At 35.6% G+C, this 27,118-nt stretch overlaps 1 protein-coding gene and 1 long non-coding RNA gene across 2 annotated transcripts; one reads left to right on the top strand and one right to left on the bottom strand.

Annotated features, from left to right (window-relative positions):
• The first annotated feature begins 10,491 nt into the window (after window positions 1-10,491).
• LOC107879785 (protein DETOXIFICATION 55) lies at window positions 10,492-12,904 on the top strand. Its single transcript, XM_016726738.2, has 2 exons — window positions 10,492-10,988; window positions 11,086-12,904. Exons 1-2 carry the CDS (start codon window positions 10,947-10,949, stop codon window positions 12,529-12,531), a joined length of 1,488 nt encoding a protein of 495 aa, XP_016582224.1. The 5' UTR covers window positions 10,492-10,946; the 3' UTR covers window positions 12,532-12,904.
• A 695-nt stretch (window positions 12,905-13,599) lies between these two features.
• On the bottom strand, window positions 13,600-15,716 carry LOC124891653. Its single transcript, XR_007049780.1, has 2 exons — window positions 15,527-15,716; window positions 13,600-14,350 (listed from the first exon to the last, which is right to left on the bottom strand). It is a non-coding gene; the product is annotated as an uncharacterized LOC124891653 (long non-coding RNA).
• Between the last annotated feature and the right edge of the window lie 11,402 nt (window positions 15,717-27,118).

Genomic DNA, 27,118 nt, shown 5'->3' with positions numbered 1-27,118 from the left:
TATGAGCTGGTTCTCCCGGACCTCCTCAATTACGGGTGCCAATCCACCCCAATAGGATTTGAGGCGTGACATCTTTGTGGAAGGGTTGAAAGAGCAAATCAGGCACACAGTTAAAATGTTGAACCCTTACTCTTTTAGTCAAATTATTGACAAAGCTAGGCATCAAAATAGACTGTTGAAGGTACAACGAAGGAGGGATAGACATATTGGGGGTAAAGGAATCTCTGGAGGTAGAGAAACTCAGATGGGGTTCATGCCCAACAGGCTTGGAGGGTGAATACTTCTACTAGTTCACAAGCCAACAAGTTGTGGGAACAGAGGAAGGCTCAGGGATTATGCTACAAATGTGGGGAAGAGTACCATTTTGTTCATCAATGCAAGCAGAATCAATTGAATACTATCATTGCTTCCTTCGATCAAGTGGAGGAAGAGAACTAACAAAAATTGTCAGACATAGTGGATACACTTGAGAAAGCATATGCCGAGGTAGTTACTGAGGAGGAGATACAAGAAGCTATTAGCCTGAATGCACTATCTGGAACTGAAGTGCCTAATACTACTAGGCTACAAGGAGATGCACAAGAGAATAAAGTTACTATTTTACTAGATTCAGGAAGCACTCATAGTTTTTTGGATATAGAAACTGCTAGAAAAATTGGTTGCGAAGTGAGTGAAGCATCCCCCATGAGGGTTACAGTAGCAAATGAGAGTCATTTAATGAGTAGACATTTCTGTCCTGTGTTTTAGTAGAAGATACATGGTATGGAATTTGTTGATGCAATCAGGTTGGTAAGGTTGGGTGGCAATGATGTGATTTTGGGAGGGGGAAGATTGGATGAAAAAGCACAATCCAATGCTTTTTGACTTTGTGGAGTATAAGGTGGAAGTGACTCATCAGGACAAAAGGGTAACCTTGGGGGGGGGGGGGTATGTATAACCAAGTTGAGCTTAAGAGCATGACTGGTAGTCGAGTTAGACATTTACTTAATAAGGGGCAAGCTACATGGGCTCACCTGTTCACTGTTACTGCATCTAATATTGTGGGAAATGAAGCCATACCTGAGAAGTGACATCAGGTGCTTGATGAGTTCCCAGATGTGTTTGAAAAACCCAAGTCCTTGCCTCTATATAGAAGCCATGACCGCCACATTCCTCTGAAAAGTGATGCACCACCGATCAACATTAGACCGTACAGGTACAATTACTTTTAGAAGAATGAAATAGAAAAACATATTGCAGATATGCTTAAACATGATACAATACAACCAAGTCACTCTCCTTTTTGCTCACCAGTATTGCTAGTCAAGAAAAAAAATGGTAGTTGGAGGTTTTGTGTTGACTATAGAGAGCTTAGCAAGACCACTGTTAAGGATAAGTTTCCTATTCCGCTGGTAAAGATCTAATGAATAAGTTAAATGGATCCACTATTTTCTCAAAAGCTGACTTAAGAGCAGGGTACCACCATATTAGGATTAGATATTCCAAAAGCTGGTTTTGTGACAGAGTTAGGGCATTATGAATTTAAGGTCATGCTTTTTGGGTTGACCAATGCCCCAGCCACATTTCAAAGTCCCATGAATCATGTGTTTAGAGAGCATCTGAGGAAGTTTGTGCTCACATTTTTCGATGACATACTATGTAAAACACTTCACTACTGGAGCACACTATTCATCTCAAGAAGGTCCTAGGTCCTTATAATACTGAGAAAGGAGTAGCTTTTTACTAAATTGTCTAAATGCTCTTTTGGACTATCATAAGTAGAATATTTGGGCCATATTATCACTGCACAAGGGGTATGTACAGACCCCGCTAAGGTGGATTCCATGGTGACTTGGCCTAAACCTATATCCATCAAATCCTTAAGGGGTTTTCTAGGACTTACTATAATACAAGTGAAATAACCGCCTTAGCTTTTGATGGCATCATTCAAAGTCACTACATGAAGAATCAAGCTTTGGTCCCATCGAGGGCACGGGATCATCCTTGTAGGGTTATTTTGAGCATGTCATCAAACAAACCCGTGTGTGGAAGATTGCTTGGAGCCTTGAAGACTAGAGGACTCAAGGTCATTTTGGTCTTTTAGCCTTGTTTAAATGACACTCCATTGCCACCCACCTTATTAAGGGCATTGGAGTCATTTTATCTTTCTTTTTAATATACTATATATAGTCTATTTTAGGTCATTTCTCTTTAGTTAATGAATGATGAACATTTGAAAGACTTATTCTCTCTTTGGAGAGTGCAACACCTTAGTATAGTTCTTAGTTAGGGCTTGGAAAAGTTATCCTTAGTATAGGGCTTGGAAAAGCCAATATTGTTCTTTGCTTGGGAGACTATGATTGTAGTAAGGGGTTTTATGGCTACGAAGTTGAGGGAGATTATGGGGCCTATGAAAATAGCCATGATCAAAACTTGGGCAGATTTGAGGGTCTCAGGTTTAGGGGAGAAAATGAGGGGAATGATATGCCTAGTGCTTATGGTGAATTTGGAGATGAAGTAGGACCTCGTGATGGTTCTTATGATGAAGTTGGGGCATATGGGGAGTCTTATACTTCCCTCTCTGAACCTACATTTGGTGTTAGGTATAACCCCTTCATTCGCAAAACTTAAGAGAGCTATGATGAGAGTATACATGTGGAGTGTGAAAGATCATATTCTTCACCTTGTAGTACTTTTTATCAAGGTCGACATGGTGTGATTGGTTAGATTAGCTATAGTAGAGGTTGTCCCATGAGAAGAAGAGGGCAAGCATCTCCAAAACCGATAGGTATTCGTGTGCCTTACAATGTTGATCCAAGGAGGAGTGTACACTCCGAAAAGGTGACTATTTGTGGGATACCGGGCTGTCTTATGGTGTTGAATGATAGGTACTATGGAAACTACATTCTTGCGTCCATGGTTGACTACTTGGGGTTATTTCGAGAGCCTTTACTTATTCTATACTACTTGGGCGAGTTCAAGGTTACCGAGAAGGTAAAAGTTGTCTTCTCCCAATTTGATTACCATGAGGAGGTGTGGTGCGATGTTTTTTCCTTAACCTACGGTCATATGAGCTTGGGTACCGATTGGTTTGCAGGACATCAAGTTCCTAACGTGCAAAATTGGCCTAATGTTGTAAGAGACCAATGGGGAAATCGCCTCATAACGTACTTGCTACCCAAACCGCAAAGAGAAATGCTTACCTATTCCAATCCGATTTATGATAACAGACAAAAGATTGAGAGGAGTAAGAGAGTGCAAGGTGGTAATTCGAGAGTAGAAAAAAGAGAGGATATGTCGAGCGAAGTGAGGGGATTGTCACCAAACCGTGCTAACATTGGTTGTCTTTCCATTTCTAAGGACATTTGTGTAGGTACCAACATGGCAAGCGAAGGCGAACAATGCCAAAAGGAAGTTGTTGCCCAAGCTTGTGGAGGACCTTCACCTCACTACAAGGAAGAGTCTACTCAAGATCTTAAAGGTAAAATAGCTAACTCTTACACTTTAGTGCATGTGAATGATAATTGTGTAGCTAGTAAGCCATTGAGTGTGAGTAGTAGCTTACTTATTTATGAGTCTAATGATTCCTTGCCTCTTATTGATGATGTACATATTGTGAGTTTACATACACTAGTTGATCCTAGTGATGACGAAATTGACTCTTCTTGTAAGATCAATTTATGTCCACCTAGTGTTGAAGCCTATATGTTGAACGGAAGTACATCATTTTATGTAATTGGTGTTAATCAACTTGTTTGTGAAAATTGTCCCCCCCTCCCACCCCCCCGAGTATGTGTGTGATGTGCTTAATAGAACTCAAGTGAGTGAAGTATTTGAAAATGTTGGTCAACAAAGTGGGAGTGAACCCTAGATCTCTTCTTGGGGTAATCTTATGTTTGGAACATCCTTGAAACTTGATATTGATCATTTAGAGTGTGAGGAATTTGCTTATTCCAAATCTGTCCGTGAGGTAGATCACACTTTCTTTAGGTGTAATGTCTTCTTTGAAGATGATTTAAACACTTCTAATAAAGCTAGTGGTGAAAATGATGATATAACTTGCCTTGGAAGCTATAGCCTATATGCTAACCCACTTTGGTGTGACAACATTCCTCCCAAAAATGGAAATCTTTTCTTGGAAGATGAGAATACTCTTAAGGGTAAGGAATGTGTAGTTACGGAAGCTACTTCTTTTACTTTGTGTGGCTTTATTGTTGAGAGTACTCATGGTTATTATTGGGAAACTGGTAGGGAGTACACACATGAGGGAACCTTGGTAGAAGTCGATTTGAGTGATACTTTTCTCTACTCTCTATTTTCTTTGGATGATATGTATGCTATTATAGAGAGTATGTCGTTTAGTTTGGGAGTAGACCATGGGAAAGGGGAGTGTTGTTTAGACCCGTGTTTATGGCCATTTTTCCCATTTGACCCCGATGCCAAATGTATAAATAGTGATGTTGGTGCACCCAACTTGTTGCTTGGTCTACATGACAAGAAAAGTATCACTCTTGGTGTATCCCATAACCAAATCCTTTGTACATCTTTCATTGAGTTTTTAATACTCACTTTAAAGGATTCTTGGTTATACTTCAAGTATGTACCCCCTTGGCGTGATGATATTTATTATTGTGCTAACCCCAACCCTTATGCCATGAGGATGTTGTGCTTGTTTGTCCTTCTCTTGTTTTGCAACGTACGGATTCGAGGTCGAATCCTTTTCAAGAAGGGGAGGATGATACAAGTGAAGTGACCGCCGTAGCTTTCGATGATATCATTCAAAGTCACTACGTGAAGAATCAAGCTTTGGTCCCATGAAGGGCACAGGATCATACTTGTAGGGGTTATTTTGAGCATGCCATCAAACAAACCCGTGTGTGGAAGATTGCTTGGAGCCTTGAAGACTAGAGGACTCACGGGTTTGGACCACATTTGATGGTTCACGATTTTGGCCTCTTTTATTAAGGTCATTTTGGTCACTTAGCCTCAAGGTCATTTTGGTCATTTAGCTTTGTCTAAATGACACTCCATTGCCACCCACCTCATTAAGGGCATTGGAGTCATTTTATCTTTCTTTTGTAATATACTATATATATTCTATTTTAGGTCATTTCTCTTTAGTTAATGAATGATGAACATTTGAAAGACTTATTATCTCTTTGGAGAGTGCAACACATTAGTATAGTTCTTAGTTAGGGCTTGAAAAAGCCAATATTGTTCTTTGCTTGAAAATAGTGAATCTTGAGGTGAGTGATTCCCTTGGCGATCACCGTAAGAGTGTGTTGTTGTTGTTACATTAATTAGGGGTTTAGCGTTTGAATCACATTTTGTTCCTAAGTCTTGTAACAAATCTATATCTCACTATTTATCCTTTTATTCTTGTAATCTTGTTATTGTTTGTAGTGGACTGTTTTTGTGTCTTGTTGAATCCAAAAATTTGTGTTCTTGTTGTCATCTTGTTCTTCACGATTTGTGGCTGTTTTCGGTGTCAAATACACCTTTGTTTCTTGTATTCTTGTTGTATTTGTTGAATTCGAGTGAGGTCTCCATTTGGTTCACAATTTGTTGTGATTGTGGACTGTTTTAGAGGGTGTATTGGACTGTTTTGTGACTGTTTCGTGTTCCTCCTGCTTGTCTTGTATCATTACTAGGTACTATTATGTTGTGATTTGTGGACTGTTTTGAATTCTATTATGTTGACAAAAACAGTGAAGAAGTTGAGGGTTAGAAAATTAAGCATCCACCAATCTAGACATGCAACTGAATTAGATTAGATGAGCATCAATCATATTTTTTCAATAAGTATATCGATTTCTTTGGTAGTTTAACGGGCATCTCAATATTTATAGAAGTATTTCCTTAATAGAATCCTAGTTTAGGAGTATTTTTCTATCCTATTTTAGGAGTATTTTTCTAATTGATCACTACAAAGGAAAATATTAATTGATTCTCCTTCCATATATTTTAGGAGTCTAGTTAATATAATAGAAATAATTAAATAATAAATTGAAGAAAATAGTGAAAAAATAGTTTTGTCTAAAAGATGATCTTTTAATGAAGGACAAAAAGTTCAAATAATTTTTTTAAGGATCTTCACACTTTATATATATATATATATATATTATGTCGGTTTGATTCGGGTTAGGTTTGACTTCTTTTTGGCTAACACCAAACCAAACCAAGAATGGTCGATTTTTTTTTCTAACGCCAAACCAATCAAACCAAATCATAAGTGGATTTTTTTTCTCGGTTCGATTTGACTTGGTGGTTTGGTCTGTACACCCCTAGCTACAGTCTTCTCTAATCTTAAATAGTGGCTGCCATTGGCCGAGTGTCGTATAATACCAACCACTATTGCTCCCTAAAGGCTACTCCTTTCGAGGCACTATACGAATTTTTACCTCCCAGGTGCCCTTAGGGTCCTTACCTTACTCTCTTCACATGCCCTTAGGTCTTAACTTAGCCCAACGACAAAACATGCTACAAAATTTAAGAGAGAACCTTCAACAAGTGCAGGATCGTATGAAGCACTTTGCAGATAAGAATCAAACTGATAGAGAGTTACAGGTAGGAGACCTGGTCGACTTGAAACTACAGCCCTGTCGTCAAACTTCCGTTGCTATACGCATAAATTTAAAGCTTTGTGCTAAGTACTATGATTATCAGACGTATTAGGTCAGTTGCTTACCAGCTGGAGTTACCTTAAGGGTCGCAGATCCACCTTATTTTCCATGTCTCGCAGCTCAAAAGGTGTGTTGGTCCAGCTATTGAGCCTCAACAATAGCCCCCAACTTGTGACGCTGAGGGTCGGGTCTTGGTGCAACCCATTGCCATCCTACAACGTCGATTAGTACGTGAAAACAATGTTGCAAGTGTCAAGCTCTTAGTCCAATGGTCCAACATGCGACCGGGGATGTCACCTGAGAGGATTGGGGCTTCCTTAAAGGTCAATTTTCGAAGTTCATGGCTGATCATCGACCTTGAGGACAAGGTCATTTTTTACCGGGGGTAGTGATATGACTGGATATGGAAGAAAAGGGGATTAAGGATTGGAACGAAGGAAATTGGAAAAGTACTTATGAATTAGAAATGGAAAGTAGTAGTAATGGAAATGTCTAAGAAAGGAGTCAATAGTGGAATACACGTGGAGACAGTTGAAGCAAGAATTGGGATTAATAAAGGGCACGTGCAAGTCACAAGGGTGCAAATCGAACGGTCCACACGCAATTACAGCTGGCTTGATCAACGACCCTAATTAGCCTGGTTTGATCAACGACCCTAATTAGCAGTTAAGAATCTGTCTGAAGGAAAAGTAGTTCAGTGAATTACTGGTACTCAGTTACCTTCCTCCCATTTTCTTCTTCTTCTCTCTTCTTCCTCTTCACGTTCCTCACTCTTTTCTATCCTTATTCTCCAAGTAATCACCATTGTTGTTCGACCTCAAGTTCTACCAAGGAAGCTTAGTTCATTTCTTGTTGTATTAGAATCTTGTAATAGACCCAATTGATCAATAAAATCCCAATTTCTTGAATGTCAATTTTGCGAATTCCAATTGAGTTACAATAGTGAATAATCATTACATATTAACGTATTCTAATTCGTTCAAGCGAGAAGGAAAAATAAAGAGGAGATAGAATCCTATACCACTGACAATATAAAATAATGTTACCACCATAAATGTAAAAGTTTCAACAATTAAGTCAAACCTTTTGATTAGGTAACATGATCTAGTCCATTTTCTCGAACGCGTTCCTAAGACGTTCGGATATTCCTTTCATGTGCAAGAATCTGGTACAGGGAAAAAGTTGAACAATGGTCAATTTATTCATCTTTTTAAGCTTTGATGATAACGATATGCCTTTCAGGATTGGGAGCACTTCATGATGTGGAGACCAAATGATGTGGGCAATCTAATAATAGGAGATTCTTTCCACTAACGATTTTCCTATTCTAAAGATGTTGCTTGCTGTAAATAACAATCATACTTGCGGTTTGAAACCCTAATTAGAGAGATTATGACTAAAATCTGCTGGAGATTAGTGCTATATCCAGTAAGGAAAAAATCATGCTCTATGGGCCCTAGGGGAGGATTATGACACTAAGATCCATAAAATCTCTTTTGGCTGTTAATTTTGACTTTAATTATGTACAGTTCGTTCACAAACTATAGGTTATTATTTAATAATTGTGATTAGATAACAATAAACAAGTTCTGTTTTTGCTGGTCAAAAGTGGGAGAAGAAAGGAAAGAATACTAAGAAGCCAACCAAAGCAGCTGTGGGACAAGGAACAAAGGCATTGGTCGAATGTCAAAACGTTTGTACAGTAGAGTTATTGCTTAAATTTTCAGACAGAAGCAACATTAAGACCCATTTGGTGGTTAGTGCTGAACATCATCTCCTATCAAAATGCTATGGTTTTTTCAACTTCTCCCATGTCTCGGACACAAATGAAGTTGATGGAAATATAGAGGTGTGAGTGGGGGAATATGAAAAACATTGTCGGTTTTTTGACTTCTGTGATACAAATAATACAATGCTTGAAACTTTGGGACCAAAATGTGCAACATTTTAGCAGCTTAAATGCAGAAGTCGCCTTCTAAGACAGTAGCGGTTTCTCCAAACAACCATACAATACTAGCTGTTGAAAATGCTATTTTGATGCTAAAAGAGAGATAATTCTCTTCTTATCTATAATGAAGTTAGGAGGGAAGATGATGGCGCCCGATATGCAATTTGTTGACACTATAAAGAAAAGTGCAATGATTCAATATTGATAAGTAGCTATTTGCCAGAGGTTTAACTAAATTGCACATGGATGGTTTCATCACAATGTGACAACATTACCTTCAATTCAAATGACTTAGGGTGTGTCTGGTACGAGGGTGGATATTTTTAATGGAAAATGTTTTCTTGACAAACAAGTTGGTTTCTTACTTATTTTTTAGTGTTTGGTAAGTATTAAAAAAAAAGTTATCTCAAGAGCATTTATACATAAGCGAGCAAAATACTATAGGGGTGGTTGGGGTGAGGAATGGGGCCTCGAGGGTGGGGGGGTGGGCGGGGGGGCAAGGGGGGGGGGGGGGACTGGGAGGATATAATAAACATCGAATGTCACGTATAGAACTTGTTTTTCCTACTTTATTGAGAAACTCACTTTCCTCAATTTTTAGGAACTTGTTTTCCAAAAATTTTGTCCAACCAAACATGGAAAAATAAGAAACTTCACACCGAGCATGCACTTAAGTTACCTTCAGTCAATATTACCATAGAGACATGGAGACAAGGGAGGTTTCTTCTAGAACACCTATGTGACCTGAAGAGAATAACCTGAGTGAAAAGGAAACGGTGAGCTTCGACCTAAAAGATAGGAACCTTGTAAATTGTTCTTTTCCTCTATTCAAATGCACTTTCTTTACTAACTAATGAGATTTTGAAAAGGATAGACGTTGAACATAAGGTGGAATGTCCCTCATGTAAGCTGTTGTACAGGGAAAAGTAGTAGTGGATTGAAAGATATAAGACAGGTACAAAAACAAAAGCAAGTATGCATAGTGAACCACGGAGCTAGACATTCACTGGTGCACAAAAGCATGTACCCCCAACTAAAGACACCGAAGTGTAAGAGGAAAACAACCTTGCACAACAGGAGTACAAAAATAACTAACTAATCTAAGGGGAGGTAGGTATTAACACTTCGTTATACGCAGGAGATGTGGAAACCAAAGTGGGGTGGGATACAGAAAGCATGTACAATTAGGATATGAAATTGAAAGAAGACAGTTGTAATAACTTTTCAGGACAAGGGGTGTGCTATAATTTAAAATGGTGTTTGGCCTTGGGATCTTTTGGATACACTAGAATAACCATAGATGTAAACATCACTGGAAGGTTTTTGCTTATCCTAAAAACACCAACTAGCATGTGAGAAGGGCTCAAACATGGGACCACCACCACTAACATAGTTTTAGATGCCATCATTAGCATGAGAAAAGGCATTACCTAATTCTAATTATCAAAAGGAACAATAATAGTTAGGCCACTTTGTACTCCAATGAACTCAAGGTTGCAGCTCACAATAAGAAAATCAGAATACGGTGAGTATACCCCGTTAACTTCAGATTTGCTTTAAATAAGACATCCTATACAAATAGAAAAGTAATCATTTCTATGCATTATAAATAGAAAATTCCCATCATTTGACTCAGATTGATCCTAAGTGGTTTAGAGAAGTCAATTTAAATGTCTCCTTAGTGGCATCCTCCCAAAGTAATGATGAAAATACAGACCTTGAATGCATATGACGAAAGGCCCCAACCCAAGCTACAGTTTGAGCCCCTTGAGTAGTTCAACGTACAATGCGAAAGTAGAAATACATAAAACCCAAAGGTAAAAGGATAACAAGAAAGAACCTCTAATTAACAAAATATACGTGTACAATATTTACAGCTCAATACTAAAACATTTTCAGGCCGGAATATATCAGTAACATAACATTCGAGCATAGTTCTTTAAGAAGGAGAAGTGGATATGTTACTACGTTTGCTGTGAAGTCGATATGTTCTAACATACTTGGGAAAAGGACAAACTGTAACCACGACAGTTGGACCAGGAGAGTGCACCTTATTACTCGATGTAAATAATATTCACCGTGCTTCATTACATAGCTCAACTCCAGGTCTAAACTTTCAACAACCAGTAACTCAGAAATCCACCAGCACCTGCAGCCCCTATAAATATCCTTGCTCCTGGACACTCAAGCTAGTGTCTCTCAGTATCTCCTTCCCTCTCTTCCTCTCTCTATATATTGCTCCCTCTCTCTACATCTTACATAAGTGCACGTGAGTGGGTGGTATTTGCGCATGGATACAGAAGTGCATGCACAAAGAGGATTTATACAGAGTTAAGCTCTCTGTATAACACTTCAAAACAAGCAAACAAGAGGAAAGAGGACGAAGCTTAAAGAAGATGGCAGCAGAGCAGACCAAAACACACCCGACTTTACCAGAGGTATAAACTGCAGAATCCTTTTAAAATATTTGAAATCACAAGAAAATGTGTATGAATCACCCTGACCAGCACATTCTTTTTAAACCATAATTTCTAGGTCACGGAGGAATTGAAGAAAATAATGGACAGAGGTTTTCCTATACTTGCTATGGGCTTGGCGACCTACTTAAAAAACATGATTTTAGTTGTGTGCATGGGAAGGCTGGGAAGCTTGGAACTGGCAGGGGGTGCACTGGCCATTGGCTTCACCAATATAACTGGTTACTCTGTATTGTCTGGCCTAGCCTTGGGGATGGAACCACTTTCTAGTCAGGCTTTTGGATCAAGAAACTTAACTATAGTGTCTCTTGCCCTTCAAAGGACAATCTTTATGTTATTAACTGCATCTATACCTATTGCGTTTTTATGGTTTAATTTTGAGTCTCTCATGCTAAAGCTACACCAAGACTCACAAATAATACATGTCGCAAGTGTATTTTGCAGATTTGCTGTCCCAGATCTTATTGCTAACAGCTTTCTTCACCCTTTACGCATCTACCTACGGTGTAAAGGGACAACATGGCCTCTATTATGGTGTACTTCACTTGCAACAGTGTTGCATTTCCCTATCACAGTTTACCTGACTTTTACTCTCCGTCTCGGGATTCAAGGAATTGCAATTTCAACCTTTGTCTCTGACTTTGTCACCTTATTCTTCCTTTTAGGCTATATCTTCTTTACTTATGACCAACATGGATCTCTGTCAAAGCCCCTACCAGAAAATATAAAACTTCTTCCTTCCATTTCTGTGGGAGAGCAATGGATAATACTTCTTCAACTTGCTATACCTAGTTGTTTAGCAGTTTGCTTAGAGTGGTGGTGGTATGAGTTCATGACAGTTCTAGCCGGCTACCTTGACAGGCCTGAAGTTCCACTTGCCGCATCTGCTATTGTAATACAAACCACATCTCTCATGTACACATTGCCTTCAGCCTTAAGTGCTTCAGTATCAAGCAGGGTAGGGAACGAACTTGGAGCGGGACGGCCAGCTAAGGCTCGCTTGGCGACAGGGATAGCCATAGGGCTGGCTTTTTTGACTTCAACATTTGGATTCTTACTCACCACCTTAGGGAGAGAAGCATGGGGAACAGTCTTTACAAAAGATAGAGAAGTACTGGAGCTAACAGCGACCGTTCTCCCCATTATTGGACTTTGTGAACTAGCTAATTGTCCACAAACAACATGTTGTGGGGTGCTTCGGGGAAGTGCTAGGCCCGGTGTTGGTGCAGGTATTAACTTCTACTCGTTCTATTTGATGGGAACACCAGTGGCCATCATTTTGGCCTTCGTTTGGAAACTAGGATTTTTGGGTCTTTGTTATGGGCTTCTAGCAGCTCAAGTGGCATGTGTAATCTCAATGTTAATAGTCACTTATAGTATTGATTGGGAAGGAGCATCCTTGAAGGCACAAGAACTAGTGGGAAGAACTAATGAACTCCCATATGAAGATCAACTGGTAAAAATTGAGGAGGGTAATGGACTTATCAAAGGATTTAACTTCTGAAAAGGGAGGAAATCTAAGGATGCAATGGCTGGAAAGGAAAAGGAATGAGATGGTACAGACAAGAAGAAACAAAGAACGCTATATTCTCTAAGTATTTCGAGTTATAGAATATGCAACAGTATCTTGGACTTTTGACATTAAAGCAACTATTTTCATAAATCTAACAGGATTGTCGATGGGATTATAGAAGTATAGGCCAGCAGAAGTGTGTTTTGTAGCTCAAATGTGTAAATGCATGAGGCTTTTGGTTTGCATTTAGATGTCAATATATGTTATCTTAGTAGCTATGACATGAACATTTGCATGAGTTTATAGTTTCTTTTTTTGTAGTTCTCAGCATCTATTGTTATCAGAATAACCACATCACAACATACTTCAAATTCAATTCACCCCCTCCCTCCCTTCCTAAAATGTGAAGATAGAACAGGACGCATTTTATCTCTGTTTGTGGGGCATAAACTCTATGGGGTCGTTTGGTTGGAAAAAAGTTACCCCGGGATTAGTTATCCTAACATGTATATGGGATAACTTATCCCGTCACTATGGTGTAAATGGTGGGATAAATAATCTCTGTACTAACTAATACCTCACACCAAACATGGGATAAAATAGTCATTCATTTTATTCCGGGACTTATACCTCACACCAAACTACCCCTACGAGAAGAAGCAAAAGCCCTATGAACTTCAATTTCGGATTATCAAATATTATTTTAATATCTTAAAGATATTTTAGGAGAAAAAAACATTCATCATTAGGGTAACACTCCTATAAATGGAACAATTTTTAATAGAAAACTATACTTCTCTTGGAGAAATCAATTACAGCAATGATATATTTTCTGAAGATGTAACGGTTTAGTACAGCACATATTTAGCTCATAACATTGATAGTGTCGTTTTCTTCTTTACTCCATATCTCTCACACAGTTAAACATTTTGTGTAATTTATAAGTTTCTATAATAAGACATTAGCTCAAATTAACATTTATTTTCCTTAGGTAACAAAATAATGCGATACAAAAGGAGCACTCAGTAGAGGGATACAAACAAGAAGGGACAAATGAGAGACCAAAAGGACAAAAGCTTTTTAAAGCCTTGGTGCGATTTTAGATATTACTGCCCCAATGAGAGCCCGCTGCCTTTTAACATGTTGGTAAGTATATGATATTTTAAAATCATAACTATCCATAGAAAATGGAATTAAAAGAGTCCAAGAGAAATAACTGAACATAACACACTAGGAATTATCCAAGAGAATTAAAAAAAAAGTCAGATTTTCTTTGCTTCTTCCACAACGTTCACATAAAATACCCAGATTGTGCTCTGCCAGGCCCCTATACAGCCCCTTATGGATTCTGAGATTCAGCGACTCTACACATTGGGAGGCAAACTACGCAAAGTGGAAATGTTATTGACTTGGTAGCAGACATGGTTTAACAACTGTTTTATTAACTAGTGAGTTATCACAACCACTGTTGTCTCTAACTCGAGGCATTACAAGGATAAAAATGGGGTGACCCAGAGTTACGCATTGTAAGGGACAGAATATAATGTATACAATGGGAGCTATGTCTAGAATCCAATGACTCACCTCTATGTTCATGCAATATTTGTTCGGTTTTCACCCTTTGTCATGCTAAAATGGAAGGGAACATTACTATTACTGAAGTTTACACACACCACTGCAGAAATTTGTAAAGGCACTGCTAAAGAGCCAGGTTTGCACCGAACTGATAATATTCAGCCTTATCTGTCAATAGCCATCTGCACTATATTATATTAACCAGGAGAGTCAACCGCAAAATTTCCCTTCACTCCTGAGGAAAAAAAGACAATAGTTCACTCATTCATGTCCAAAAGCCATATTGACAAAGGCTTCTCATTTTTAAGAATACTTCCACATAAAGCACTAGTGACCAAAAATTATGAAAACAGTGGATTTTCCACATTTTCTTAGCAAGAATATATTATTTCCAAATGAATTTAACTCGAGTTATGTGCCTGCACCCGCTGCTTTCTGTACACAACCATCTATGCTCCAGTTCTCCCCTCCCTCTTTGAAGAGATGATCAGTCAAAAGCCCTTCCCTTTCTGTTTTGAATCTCTCTACCTAAACTCCTTCCCATATTCTTTTCTCTCTGTAGAATTACTATAATTCACAATACAATATTTGCGCTTAACTACATGAACCGCTTCCTATTCCCAAAACCAAACAGCCATAAGTGCCTCAAAAATCTTTTAAAAAAAAAAGACCTTCCTCGACAAACCTTAACGATTAGGGATATTTGGATAAAACTATTGAATTCTAATTTCTCTCCAGCATTCACTTGTAAATTCTTTCGTGTAATACTCGCCATTCAGTTAGCTAGGGACTGCCGTTTTTAGCTAAGCATTATGCACTTGGTATTGATATAAGTTTCAACAGCATAGAACACATTATCAGAGATTCATTGAGTCTCATCTGTACCATCTAACATAAAAAAAAAAAGGAGCTTATTATTGTGGCTCATCAAAACAGCAGAAATTCAAAACATATAAATGCTATCAAAGCTCATATTATTACTCCTATAGTTTCTTGTACTCTTATTATCATATTGTTATGCTATAGTAACTATTCAGAATGCTTTGTTATGCTTTCACTTCCGTTACTTCTTTTTCCGGATTGCTTTGGACTGATTTTTCTTGAACCGAGGTCTATCGAAAACGGTTTCTCTATCTCAGGTAGGGCTAACCTCCCCAGACCCACTTTGCGGAACATGTTGTGGTCGACTGTGAGTCCATGCTAAGTCTAATTTTTTTTTTTCTACTGGAGAAGAAATAAAATTTGTAGAAATTTCATAATCAAAGCAGTTCAACATTTTCAAAACTAGGAAATGACAAAAGTATGCCACTATTTTGGTCTAAATGCAATTTCAACTGCAAATTTATAATGGGCAAGGATTTCAATTCTCGTAGAAGGAAGATAGAATGCGAAAGAGAGAAGACGAGCTTACGGGGGTGATCACAGAGGATAAATAATCAGAGATTCCACCGGATGGAGCTAACAGCGGAGCAAACGAGAAATTCCAACGAGACGCTGTGACAAGAAACAAGACAAACACGTGATTTGACTGATCGTCAACGATTTCTTCGTGATATGTTGTTATTGGGCTTAGATATGACTGGCTCTTTCAGATGGGCTGATTTTTATGTCTCACTTCCACGAAATTACGCCTAGCGTCGGATATCAAAATTTTTACTAAAAATTACGCAAATACACAATTTGTATTTTTAATATTACAAAAAATTTTAATTTTCTAAACATATTATAAAAATTTCAACATATACACAGAATGCTATATGTATATATCGGCTATATTATGTATATTAATAGGGAGAGAGAGTAAAGTAATTAAAAAAATGGAAAAGAGTGTAATTACTTACAAAAGAATTGACATTTATGTTATTTATACAATTTTTTATCAATCAAATGTTTGGCATTGAATTTTGGAAAAATTACTTAAATTTGCAACTTAAATTTCTATTATTACATAAAATTTCAACTAGCAAAAGTAATTACAATAATTCCTTTTTGACACTATTTCTCTTCAAACTTCATGTACATATCTCACCTATACTTTTCTTACACTTAATGTTCCACAAAAAGTGCCTAAAATCAAGAAATCTAAATAAAAAAGTTCGCAAATTTTAAATTTACAAATGTGTTCTTCTCAAATTGCTCGATATCAATACACCCTTTTACCCGTGGACCTTTGCTAGTGAACCACCAATGCCACAACTCCATTTACCAGTCGCATCCATCACAACCAAAACCACATTCGTCAACCTCTACCGGCGAACCAAGCCGCCGACACTTCCTCTGTTCCCTTTCATCTCTCAACTGCTGCCTCAACCCCTCTTTTTTCATTCCTTTCACAAAAAAATCACCAATTGATGGACCCCCGATGGTCTTTCCACCCCTTTTCGACATTTTTTGGTAGAAGCTCAAAAAGGTCATCGGTGAATTTTCATGGAAGAAAAAAAAAGATACATCATGATTCCGTCTCCTCAATGTACAGTGCTTTGTGTCTGAATCTGTTTTTTTTTTTTCAATTTTCATATTCCTATGCATAACAAAAGTATCAGTTGTTGTTACTTTAACCTTAATACATATCGTGGCTATGTAAGATTGAGGGTAATCGTTCAAGATACGTTGTTATTTCAGCCCATATATTATGTATGTGGATGAATTATATAGTGAAGTTCGTCTGTTTTTTTGAACTCTAATGCATAACGAATTATGTATATGTATGACACTGTTAGTTGTATTAGGTTTTATTCCAACCCATATACATAACTATTGTATATATCATATTTGCAATAACTTCAGTTATAGTTGTGTATTTTAGTTGGGGTTCCCTGTAGGTTTGATTTTATTTCACTTATGATACATAACTATGATATATATATAGGATTGGTATAAATGATATTATGTTAAATTTAATACATAGTATACTCATGTATAGGGATACATTTTTTCTTACATATACATGATGATATGTCGTTTCTGATACATAATTGTGTTATGTATAAGAATGAAATTACTCAAGTTAATGCAAATTAGATACATACAATAGATATGTATAATTATGTATATCTGACTTATTTATAAACAATTTTCATCATTTTGCACCTTCAATAATTAAGTTTGATTTTAGATTTAACTAATATTAGTATGTAATTTTTGTGATTACAAGGGATCAAATACTGAATAAAGAGAATTGCAATGTTCATCGTACTGATATATGACAAAAAACAAATCTTCAAAATTTTTGAAAAGAAGAGATTCAAAAAATAGAGCTTTGTTGATCGGAAGGGAGATGTTTGATCGTGCTAATTGATTTGTTGTTTCAAATTTTGTAATTGAAAAATTGTTACTTAATTTAAGGGCATTAATTGGGGGCTACAATAAAGGAAGATATGTTTTTTTTTCCTTAAATATTGTTAAGGAAGTTAGTTCTGATACATAAGATACTTATGTATATCAACGTTCAGTCATGTATATAAATAACTAAAATTTGAGAGAAAAAATTATTAGAAAAACTGAGAGAGAGGGTAATTAAGGAGCAAACTAATGTGATTTATGTTATTTACCTTTGAATTTTTATCTCCTAAAATATGTGGTCTTAAATTTTTATCCCCGCTACATAAGTTTTATCATTTGCTCGTAAGACAGAACTTGTAGTCAATTGAACATGTTCACTATCTTAAAATATCATGGATATTTGCCTTATGGGCGAAAGTTAAAATATCTGTTTTATGGGCAATATATCTAAGTTCTAAATTTTATCCATAAATTAAATCTTTTTATCAATTCTGCAGAGTCATTATCTTAAAATGTCAACGTCTATCTTATGAAAAAGAGTTAGAATATTTACCTTATGAGAAAAATTTATTAATCAGGGCCAAAAACTTAAAACCCCCTTTTGTAGATGAATTTTGTAAATATTTTTTATATACCAAATAAAATATTAAGATCACTTCATTTTAGGGTCATTTCTAAACTAAACCCCTTAAACTCTTGCGAAAAATGGGGAAAGACACTAGATGGTCATTCAGCCAAACAAATACCAACTGAATGGCCAAATAATTAGATTTTTGTTATAAATATATTTGATTTCTAGTGAATATCTACATGTATGTTTATTAGGAAAAAAATTAAGAACTCTTAACTTTAGGATCAAGTCATTTTTTTCCTATAAATAAAAGAGTTTTTTTTCATTGTAATTAATCACTAATCTCTTAATACAATCTCTCGAGAGGATCAACAAGCCTCTCCCTTCTCTCCCATATTATTCTTGTCTTTCTTTATTAGTTCATAGCTCATTCTCTTAGTTCATAACACATTATCAACATAAGTCTCTAAAATTATTTCAATTTGAAAAAGGTGGAGATAGAGAAGCCAAGAACGCAAGAACTATGCGGTTATCACAATTTGATAGCCATACCCTTTATAATTTATATGTTACTACATATAAGAGACTTTAATATTATTGCTTTATTTTAGTAATTTTCTTAAAGGAATCTATCACCGAAGAGATATTTATAAATTATAGTGCAGTGCCTTACAAAGTTTAGCAAGAACGACCTTTATCAGTTAACATATTTCATTGTACTTTGGGTCTCTACATGATCCTACTATTTGAGTACTGCAAAAAAGGTAATTGTTTTATTGCGAAAGTCTTGCATATTGCTAGTGCTATTAGATTACTGTTTATATATTATTATATTTATAGATATTATTCTCAGCAATCTTATAAATTGAATATCTCACCGTGCATATGGTAGATATACTTAAACTCCTAGAGAATTATTAGCAAACAATATATGGCCACCAATAGTGACAATTTTCATAAACAAGTATCATTGCACAAAATGATAAGATACTGAATTAGAGTCCACGTACACTATGATAAGATATTGAGTTCAAGTTCCATCGATTTATAACATAAGACACGTTTATATGAATAAGACATTGACTTTGAATCTTAAGGCACCATATTGATGATATAATGATTGACAAGGCAAAATAATATGTATTTGGTAAAAAATGATGAAACCTATTTCATTGAATATGGTTCATTCCCTGAAGTGAATATGATAGCAGTATTTCATATATATGCCTCAATTTAATTCTGAAGTACCAATTCTTGAAATAGGTTCTAAGCTAAGCTATCATAACTTGATAGACTTAAGACACGATTATATATATTCCATTCCCGAGAATGAAAATTTCGGTTGTTATAAGAACAGATCCATTCCTCGAAGTAAGCCTGTTAACTGGGTCAGGCCGAGTTAACCCGGAACCTGCCTGTCACTTTTAATCGGGTTGTCGGTTGGTCCGGATTCAGGCCAGGTTTAACGGGTCGGTCCGGTTCCAGGCCCAACAGTAATATTTTTAGAAACAACCCGGGACCGGCCCAATAGACCTAACTTGGTCCAACCAGTGTAAACCCGGTCAAACCCGATAAAAAATTTGGTCAAAACTGGTCAAAACTGTAAATAAATAAATAAATATTTTTTCTCCAATATACACTATATACACCCACCTATATACATTTTAAATACGTTAAACAATATACACACAATATATATACACTATATATATAGTATGTACTACATTAGAATTTAAAAAATATACACATATACACAATTACACATCTAATCATGTATACGACTATACCTTAGTTAAATGTATATACTACTTTAAATAAAACATATACTACAAGATATATACTGCAATATATATACTAATTTATAAAACATATACACATGTATACCTTAAATATATACTACCTTTAGAATCTATAGAAAATATGTACACAAATATACGTACCATTCAATATATATACTATTTTAAATAAAACATATACTACAATATATATACTAATTTATAAAACATATACACATGTATACGTTAAATATATACTACTTTAGAGTCTATATTCTATACATACACATATATACGTACCATTCAATATATGTACTACTTTAAATAAAACATATACTACAAGATATGTACTAATTTATATATACTACAATATATACACACACAATATATATATATATATATATATATATATATATATAGTTATATACCTATTTACAAAACATATACACATGTATACCTTGGAAACAACCTCTGGCAGAAATAAAAGGTAAGGTTGCGTACAATACACCCATGTGGTAGGGCCCTTCCTCGGATACCGCGCATAGTGGTAGCTTTAGTGCACCGGGCTGTCCTTTTTTTAATACACATGTATACCTTAAATATATACTACTTTAGAGTCTATATTCTATATATACACATATATATGTACCATTCAATAGATGTACTACTTTAAATAAAACATATACTACAAGATATATACTAATTTATATATACTACAATAAACACACACACACACACTATATAGTTGTATACTAATTTATAAAACATATACACATGTATACCTTAAATAAATACTACTTTAGAGTCTATTCTATATATACACATATATACGTACCATTCAATATATGTACTACTTTAAATAAAACATATACTAAAAGACATATACTAATTTATATATAAAACAATATATACTCACACTATATATATAGTTATATACTAATTTATAAAACATATACACATGTATACGTTAAATATATATTCTTTTAGAGTCTATAGAAAATATATACACATATATACATACCATTCAAAATATGTACTACTTTAAATAAAACATATACTACTAAATATATACTAATTTATATATACTACAATATATACACACACACTATATATAGTTATATACTAATTTATAAACATAGACACATGTATACATTAAATATATACTCTTTTAGAGTCTATAGAAAATATATACACATATATACGTACCATTCAGTATATGTACTACTTTAAATAAAGTATATACTACAAGATATATACTAATTTATATATACTATAATATATATACACACTATATATATAGTTATATACTAATTTATAAAACATATACACATGTATACCTTAAATATATACTACTTTAGAGTCTATATTGTATATATACACATATATACGTACCATTCAATATATGTACTACTTTAAATAAAACATGTACTTCAAGATATATACTACAATATATAAACTAATTTATAAAATATATACACATGTATACCTTAAATATATACTACTTTAGAGTCTATACTCTATATATACACATATATACGTACCATTCAATATATGTATTACTTTAAATAATATCCTACTTAATATAATAAATTAATAATTCTTGAGGTTTTGAACTTAAAAGAAATTTATTTTTTCATTATGTTTGTTATGTTTAATTGTCTATTACTTAGTGTAAAATTTGATAGTAAATTAGTAATATATTAAAACTAAGTATTTAATTTAAACTAGAAATTCAATATAAATCATTAAATGGAAAAAATTACAAAGTAAGGAGTGAATGAATGTTATATTTTATTGATTGCAAAATGATTCAAAATTTATCATGTACATGAATGAAAAATCTACAAATTTTTCATCATTTTTTCCAACTCATCTATGTTAACGTTAACGGGAACAGGCATAGGATAGTCAAAATCAATGGGGGCAAAACCATGCATTGGACTTGATTCTGCTGAGTTCTCCCTTGAAGTCATAATTTCTTCAAGTTTCTGTTCGTCTTTCGGCTCCACCTCCATTCCTTGATTTCTTCGTTCCACTATAATCCAATCTCTAAGGCAAACTAGAATATTCATAGCATTGCTTCCCAATGAATGTCGGTTGTCTCCAAGCTATTGTTGTCCCTGACTAAAAATGCTCTCCGATGCAACGATGAACATTGGAACATTCAATATATCTCTAGCTAATCTAGAAAACACAAGATATTGTGTTTCATTATTCTTCCACCAATTCAACGCGTTGATCCGTCGTCTACGATCCTCTAGCAGCGTTCGAAGATAATACTTAAGCTCTCCCGATAAGTTGTTGTGTAAGTTTAAGCCTCAACACTATTTCAGCAATTTAAATCATAAAAGTGATCAGGAAAACCACTATGTGCCGGCCTTTTAGAATATGATGGCTCCTCGGGAGGATGAGGAGCGGCAGTTGGAGTGATATTTGTTGTTATAGCTAAATCAAGTAAATCAGCATAATGGTTATATTATTTATCTATGTAAGTGTTCGCATCACCCATAGCCGTCCACAAATCTGGTTGTTCTTGTTCTTCATCATCAGAATCATTGTTAGTATTTATCTCTAAGTTAGAATAAATAAGAGTACTACAGTGGCACATAGTAGTATATTTCATACACGAATTTAGCATAGCACCAACCAAGTAAATAGGGGGAATTAGAAAAAAATATTTTTTAAATTTAGCAAACATAGCACCAACAACTTCTTCGTAACCTTCTTTATTCTTATATTCTTTGAGCAAACCAGAAATATCGGCTATATATATTAAAATATTACAAACATCAGGCTAATAAACACCAGAAAATTCAACCGTAGCTATATAATTTTTTTTAAAAAACTTAACAAGATCATCAATTACAGTCCAATCAGAATCATGTAGCATACATTCAGCCGAATCAGCAAATGAACCACAATACTGGTTAAAAGTTAGTGTAATAGGAACTCTATAAGTATGACAAGTTTCTAAAAAATCATATGTAGCATTCTATCTAGTATCATATTCTTCAGGCATCAATATCGGTGCAAGTCCATTTTGTTCACATTTAACTTTAAATTCTCTAATTCTTTTTCTTTGATTATTTCCTTGAATAAAACCAACAGTAAGCCGAATTTTTTCAATATAAAGCTCAAAAATTCAAGATCATCTCTTACAATTAAATTATATATATGACAAGCACACTTAACATGAAATATTTCAGGTAACGGCGGGGAGAGCCTAACTTTTAACATTGTAATAGCAGTCTTGTTGTTAGAAGCATTATCAAGAGCAATATATAAGACTTTATTTTCAATACCATAAAATTCTGCAACTTTACCAATCAATTCAGCAATAAATTCTCCAGTATGTTTATGATCATCATCATACAAAAAAACTAGAATACGTTTTTGCATAACAAAATTGCTATTGATCCAGTGACAACTAATGGTTAAATAATCATTTTTATTAACAGTACGACCAAGATCAGAAGTTAGAGCCATTTTACATTGAATAATTTTTAACAATGTAGATAAATAAAAAATATATTGTAAATGAAGTCTAAAAATATCAACCCGATAAGTACTTCTAGGAATACCATTAAACATAAAATTATAAATTGCTTGAATATAATGAATAAAGCATTCGAAGAAGGAAAACTGAAAGGCAAACAGCCCAAAGCTACCGTTTTGCTATTTCTTCCTAGTCTCTCAATTTATTATACTTCTTAATTACCTGACTGGTTCCTGGATCCATTCTAGTTTGTGTTGGCCCATCAACATCCTTACCACCTTTTGCAATAAATAACTCTCTTTCGTGATTATCACTTATATGTCTCATTAACGTATCCGTTGATGTTTTGACTTTTGATAAAATATTTTGCATCTTTTTCTCAAGAAAATTGTCTGTTTTCAAGCAACTAAAGTTGTAATTAATAGTGGATTTGAGTGATTTCAGGTATAGGAGTTAGCTGAAGGAAAAAACTTAGGAAAATAGCAGAAAAGAGGTCAATCATGCGATGGGCCACAAATCCTAAGTATTTCCTGTGGGATTTGACACCCAACCTAGTTGGGTTCTATATTTAACAGCAATCGCTTACTCTCTCGTAAGAGAGGTATTATTTGGGCATATCAAATTTTGGCACCGTTGTTTGGGAATACGATGTCAATTAAGTTTGTGTTTGTTAATTGACCTTTGGTCAAGTTTCCCAAAATTTACTTTTGTTTGTTGTTTTTGTTCTATGCAGGGTAGTTATTATGTATGCCAAGTACACAGAGATCGGGTGCATCGTTATTACCAGAACATTCGGAACCACAGTTAATTGGCAGAATGGCAGACCCCCAAGACGTTAAAAGACTAACCGCTCTGGCTAGAACTCAACTTAATCAGCAGAATAACAACTAGCCGAAGCATCATCCTAATCCTGACAATGATGATTTCGGGGATGATGATTTGTTAGACTCTTTTAACTTAAGGCGTGTAGAGAATGTGGCTGCACAAGTGAATTAAAATGTAAATAGGAATCATCCCTTTAGGGCGAGGCAGGATCGACAATCGGTATAGTTTGATCTAAATGATGACAAAGATGGAATGGATGGAGCAGGTGTAACTAGAGCTATTATTCCTTCTCCTTTTGTACCCAGAGATAAATTCAATATTACCAGTACTATGATTTAACTTCTTCATCTTAAAGGGTTGTTTGGTAGTTTTCCAGGTGATGATCCAAACATATATTTGGTGAACTTTGTCACCATCTATAAGTTTTTTGATAACCCAGGAGTGGGCCAGAATGTCATTTACTTGCATTTATTTCCTTTGTCTCTATCTGGGGAGGTGACACTGTGGCTCAATGGGCTGACTCCTGACTTTATCATAAACTGGAGGCAGCTGAAAGAGGCTTTCCCAGAAAGGTTCTTTCCACCTTTTATGATGAGGGTACAATTGAGAGATGAGATCAGCAACTTCTGGCAGCTTCCCATAAAGCTCTTCATGAAACCTGAAAGAGGTTTAAAAAGAAGCTGTTGTAGCACCCGAATCACAATATGATGGATATTCATTTGATGGAGACTTTATATAAAACTCTAAACTCTATTTCCAGTTGTGGATAATACTGCAAGAGGGTCATTTGTTGATCTTACTTTTCCAGAGGCTTCAAAGATGCTTAATCGGATGACCAAACAAAGTAGAGCTTGACATACCAAGGATTCTGTGGTAGCAAGTCCTACTGTGTCCGGTGGTATGACTGTAGAGCAATTCAAGAAAGATGAGGAACATAACTAGGACATGGCACACTTGAAGACACAAATGGATTTACTGACTAAGCATCTATTGAGGAGCCATCGGTGTTGGAATTAAAAAAATTGCCAGTTCATCTCTGATATGTGTTTCTAGGTAGTGCAAACACTTTAACTGTTATCATTGTGGCTTATTTACATGAGCAGCAGGCGGAGGCACTTATTTCAGTGCTTTAGAGGTACAAAAGAGCGATAGGATGGACTATCGCAGATATTTTTAGCATCCCTCCAGGTATTTGCACTCATAAAATTCAGTTAGAGGAGGACTGTACACCAATAATTGAGCATCAACACCATCTTAACCTACCTATGGAAGAGGTGGTTAAGAAGAAAATCATCTAATGGCTTGATGCAGGAGTTGTATATCTCATTTCTGATAGTAAATGAGTGAGTCCTGTATAATGTGTGCCCAAGAAAGGGGGCATGACAGTTGTGGCAAATGAAAAGAATGAGTTGATACCAGTCAGACTTGTCACTGGGTGGAGAGTTTGCATAGATTATCGAAAACTCAAGTCATAGACATTGAAGGACCACTTCCCAATGCCTTTCATGGATTAGATACTTGATCTTTTGGCGGGAAGAAGTTGCCACTATTTTCTAGATGGGTATTCTGGTTATAATCAGATTTCTATCACCCCAGAAGATTAGGAGAAAATGACATTCATCTGCCCGTATATTACTTTTGCCTACAAGCAAATGCCGTTTGGATTGTGTCACCCGCTACCTTTCAATGGTGCATGATGTCTATTTTCTCAGATATGGTTGAAGATACCTTAGAGGTGTTTATGGATGATTTTTCTGTGGTAGGAGATTTGTTTGAGCTATGTTTGGTGAATCTGAGTAGGGCCTTGCTGCGATGTAAAGATTTTAACCTTGAGCTTAATTGGGAAAAATGCCACTTAATGATGAAGGAGGGCATTGTTCTTGGGTTAAAAATCTTAGTAAAAGGGATTGAGGTTGGAGAAGCTTCCACCTCCTATTTCAGTAAAAGGGGTGCATAGTTTCCTTGGCCATGCAGCTTTTATCAGAGATTTATAAAGGACTTCTCAAAAATTACAAATCCACTTTGCAAAATTTTGGAGAAGGAGGTTAAGTTCAACTTTGATGATGATTGCTTGAAGGCATTTGAATGCCTCAAAGAGAAGCTAATTGATGCATTTATTATTATTTCATCAGATTAGTCAAGCCATTTGAAATTATGTATGATGCAAGCATATTGCACTTGGAGCTGTACTTGGGCAGAAGAGGGATAAGCTATTTCATCCTATTTATTATGTAAGCAAATCATTGAATGGGTCCCAAAAGAATTACACTGTCACTGAACATGAACTTCTTATAGTAGTTTATGCTTTTGAAAAATTTCAAGCTTATTTGCTAGGAACCAAGGTGGTGGTGGGTGCTGTTGCTTCAAGAATTTGACTTCTAAGTCAAAGATTGGAAGGGTTGCGAAAACTAAGTTGTAGACTATTTGTCCAGGCTGGAAGGAAAGCAAGCAGTTGGAGATTAACTTGAGATCAATGATGCATTCCCGGATGAGAAAATATTGGCTGCTGTTATGGAAAAAATACCTTGGTACGCTGTTTTTGCAAACTATATGGTAAGTGAGGTAATTCTGGAGAATCTTTCTTTTCATCGAAGAAAGAAGTTTCTCCATGATGTGCCACATTATTTCTGGGATGATCCGTATCTATTTTGGTGAAGTGCTAACAATATCATAATAAGATGTGTTCCATAAGTAGATATATTGAGTATCTTGGGAGTATACCATGCCTCCCCGGTTGGTGGTCACCATGCTGGTGACTGTACTGCTAGAAAGGTGCTACAAAGTGGCTACTATTGACTAACTTTATTCAAAGATGCTTATGAGTTTGTGAGAAAATGTGACCAATGTCAGAGGCAGGGGTCAATCTCCATTCCCCATGAAATGCCTTTGACAAAAATAATGTAGGTAGAATTATTCGATGTCTGGGGCATCAACTTTATGAGGCCTTTTGTGAGCTCATATGGGATGAAATACATTCTAGTTGCTGTTGATTATGTCTCAAAATAGGTTGAAGTCGTTGCTTTAGCTGACAATGAAGGGAAGAGAGTAGCTGTG

The sequence above is a fragment of the Capsicum annuum genome, unplaced genomic scaffold (assembly GCF_002878395.1).
Source record: "Capsicum annuum cultivar UCD-10X-F1 unplaced genomic scaffold, UCD10Xv1.1 ctg3943, whole genome shotgun sequence".
NCBI classification, from domain to species: domain Eukaryota; kingdom Viridiplantae; phylum Streptophyta; class Magnoliopsida; order Solanales; family Solanaceae; genus Capsicum; species Capsicum annuum.
The sequence above is the reverse complement of the archived record's forward strand: the minus strand, read 5'-3'. Positions and strand labels throughout refer to the sequence as shown.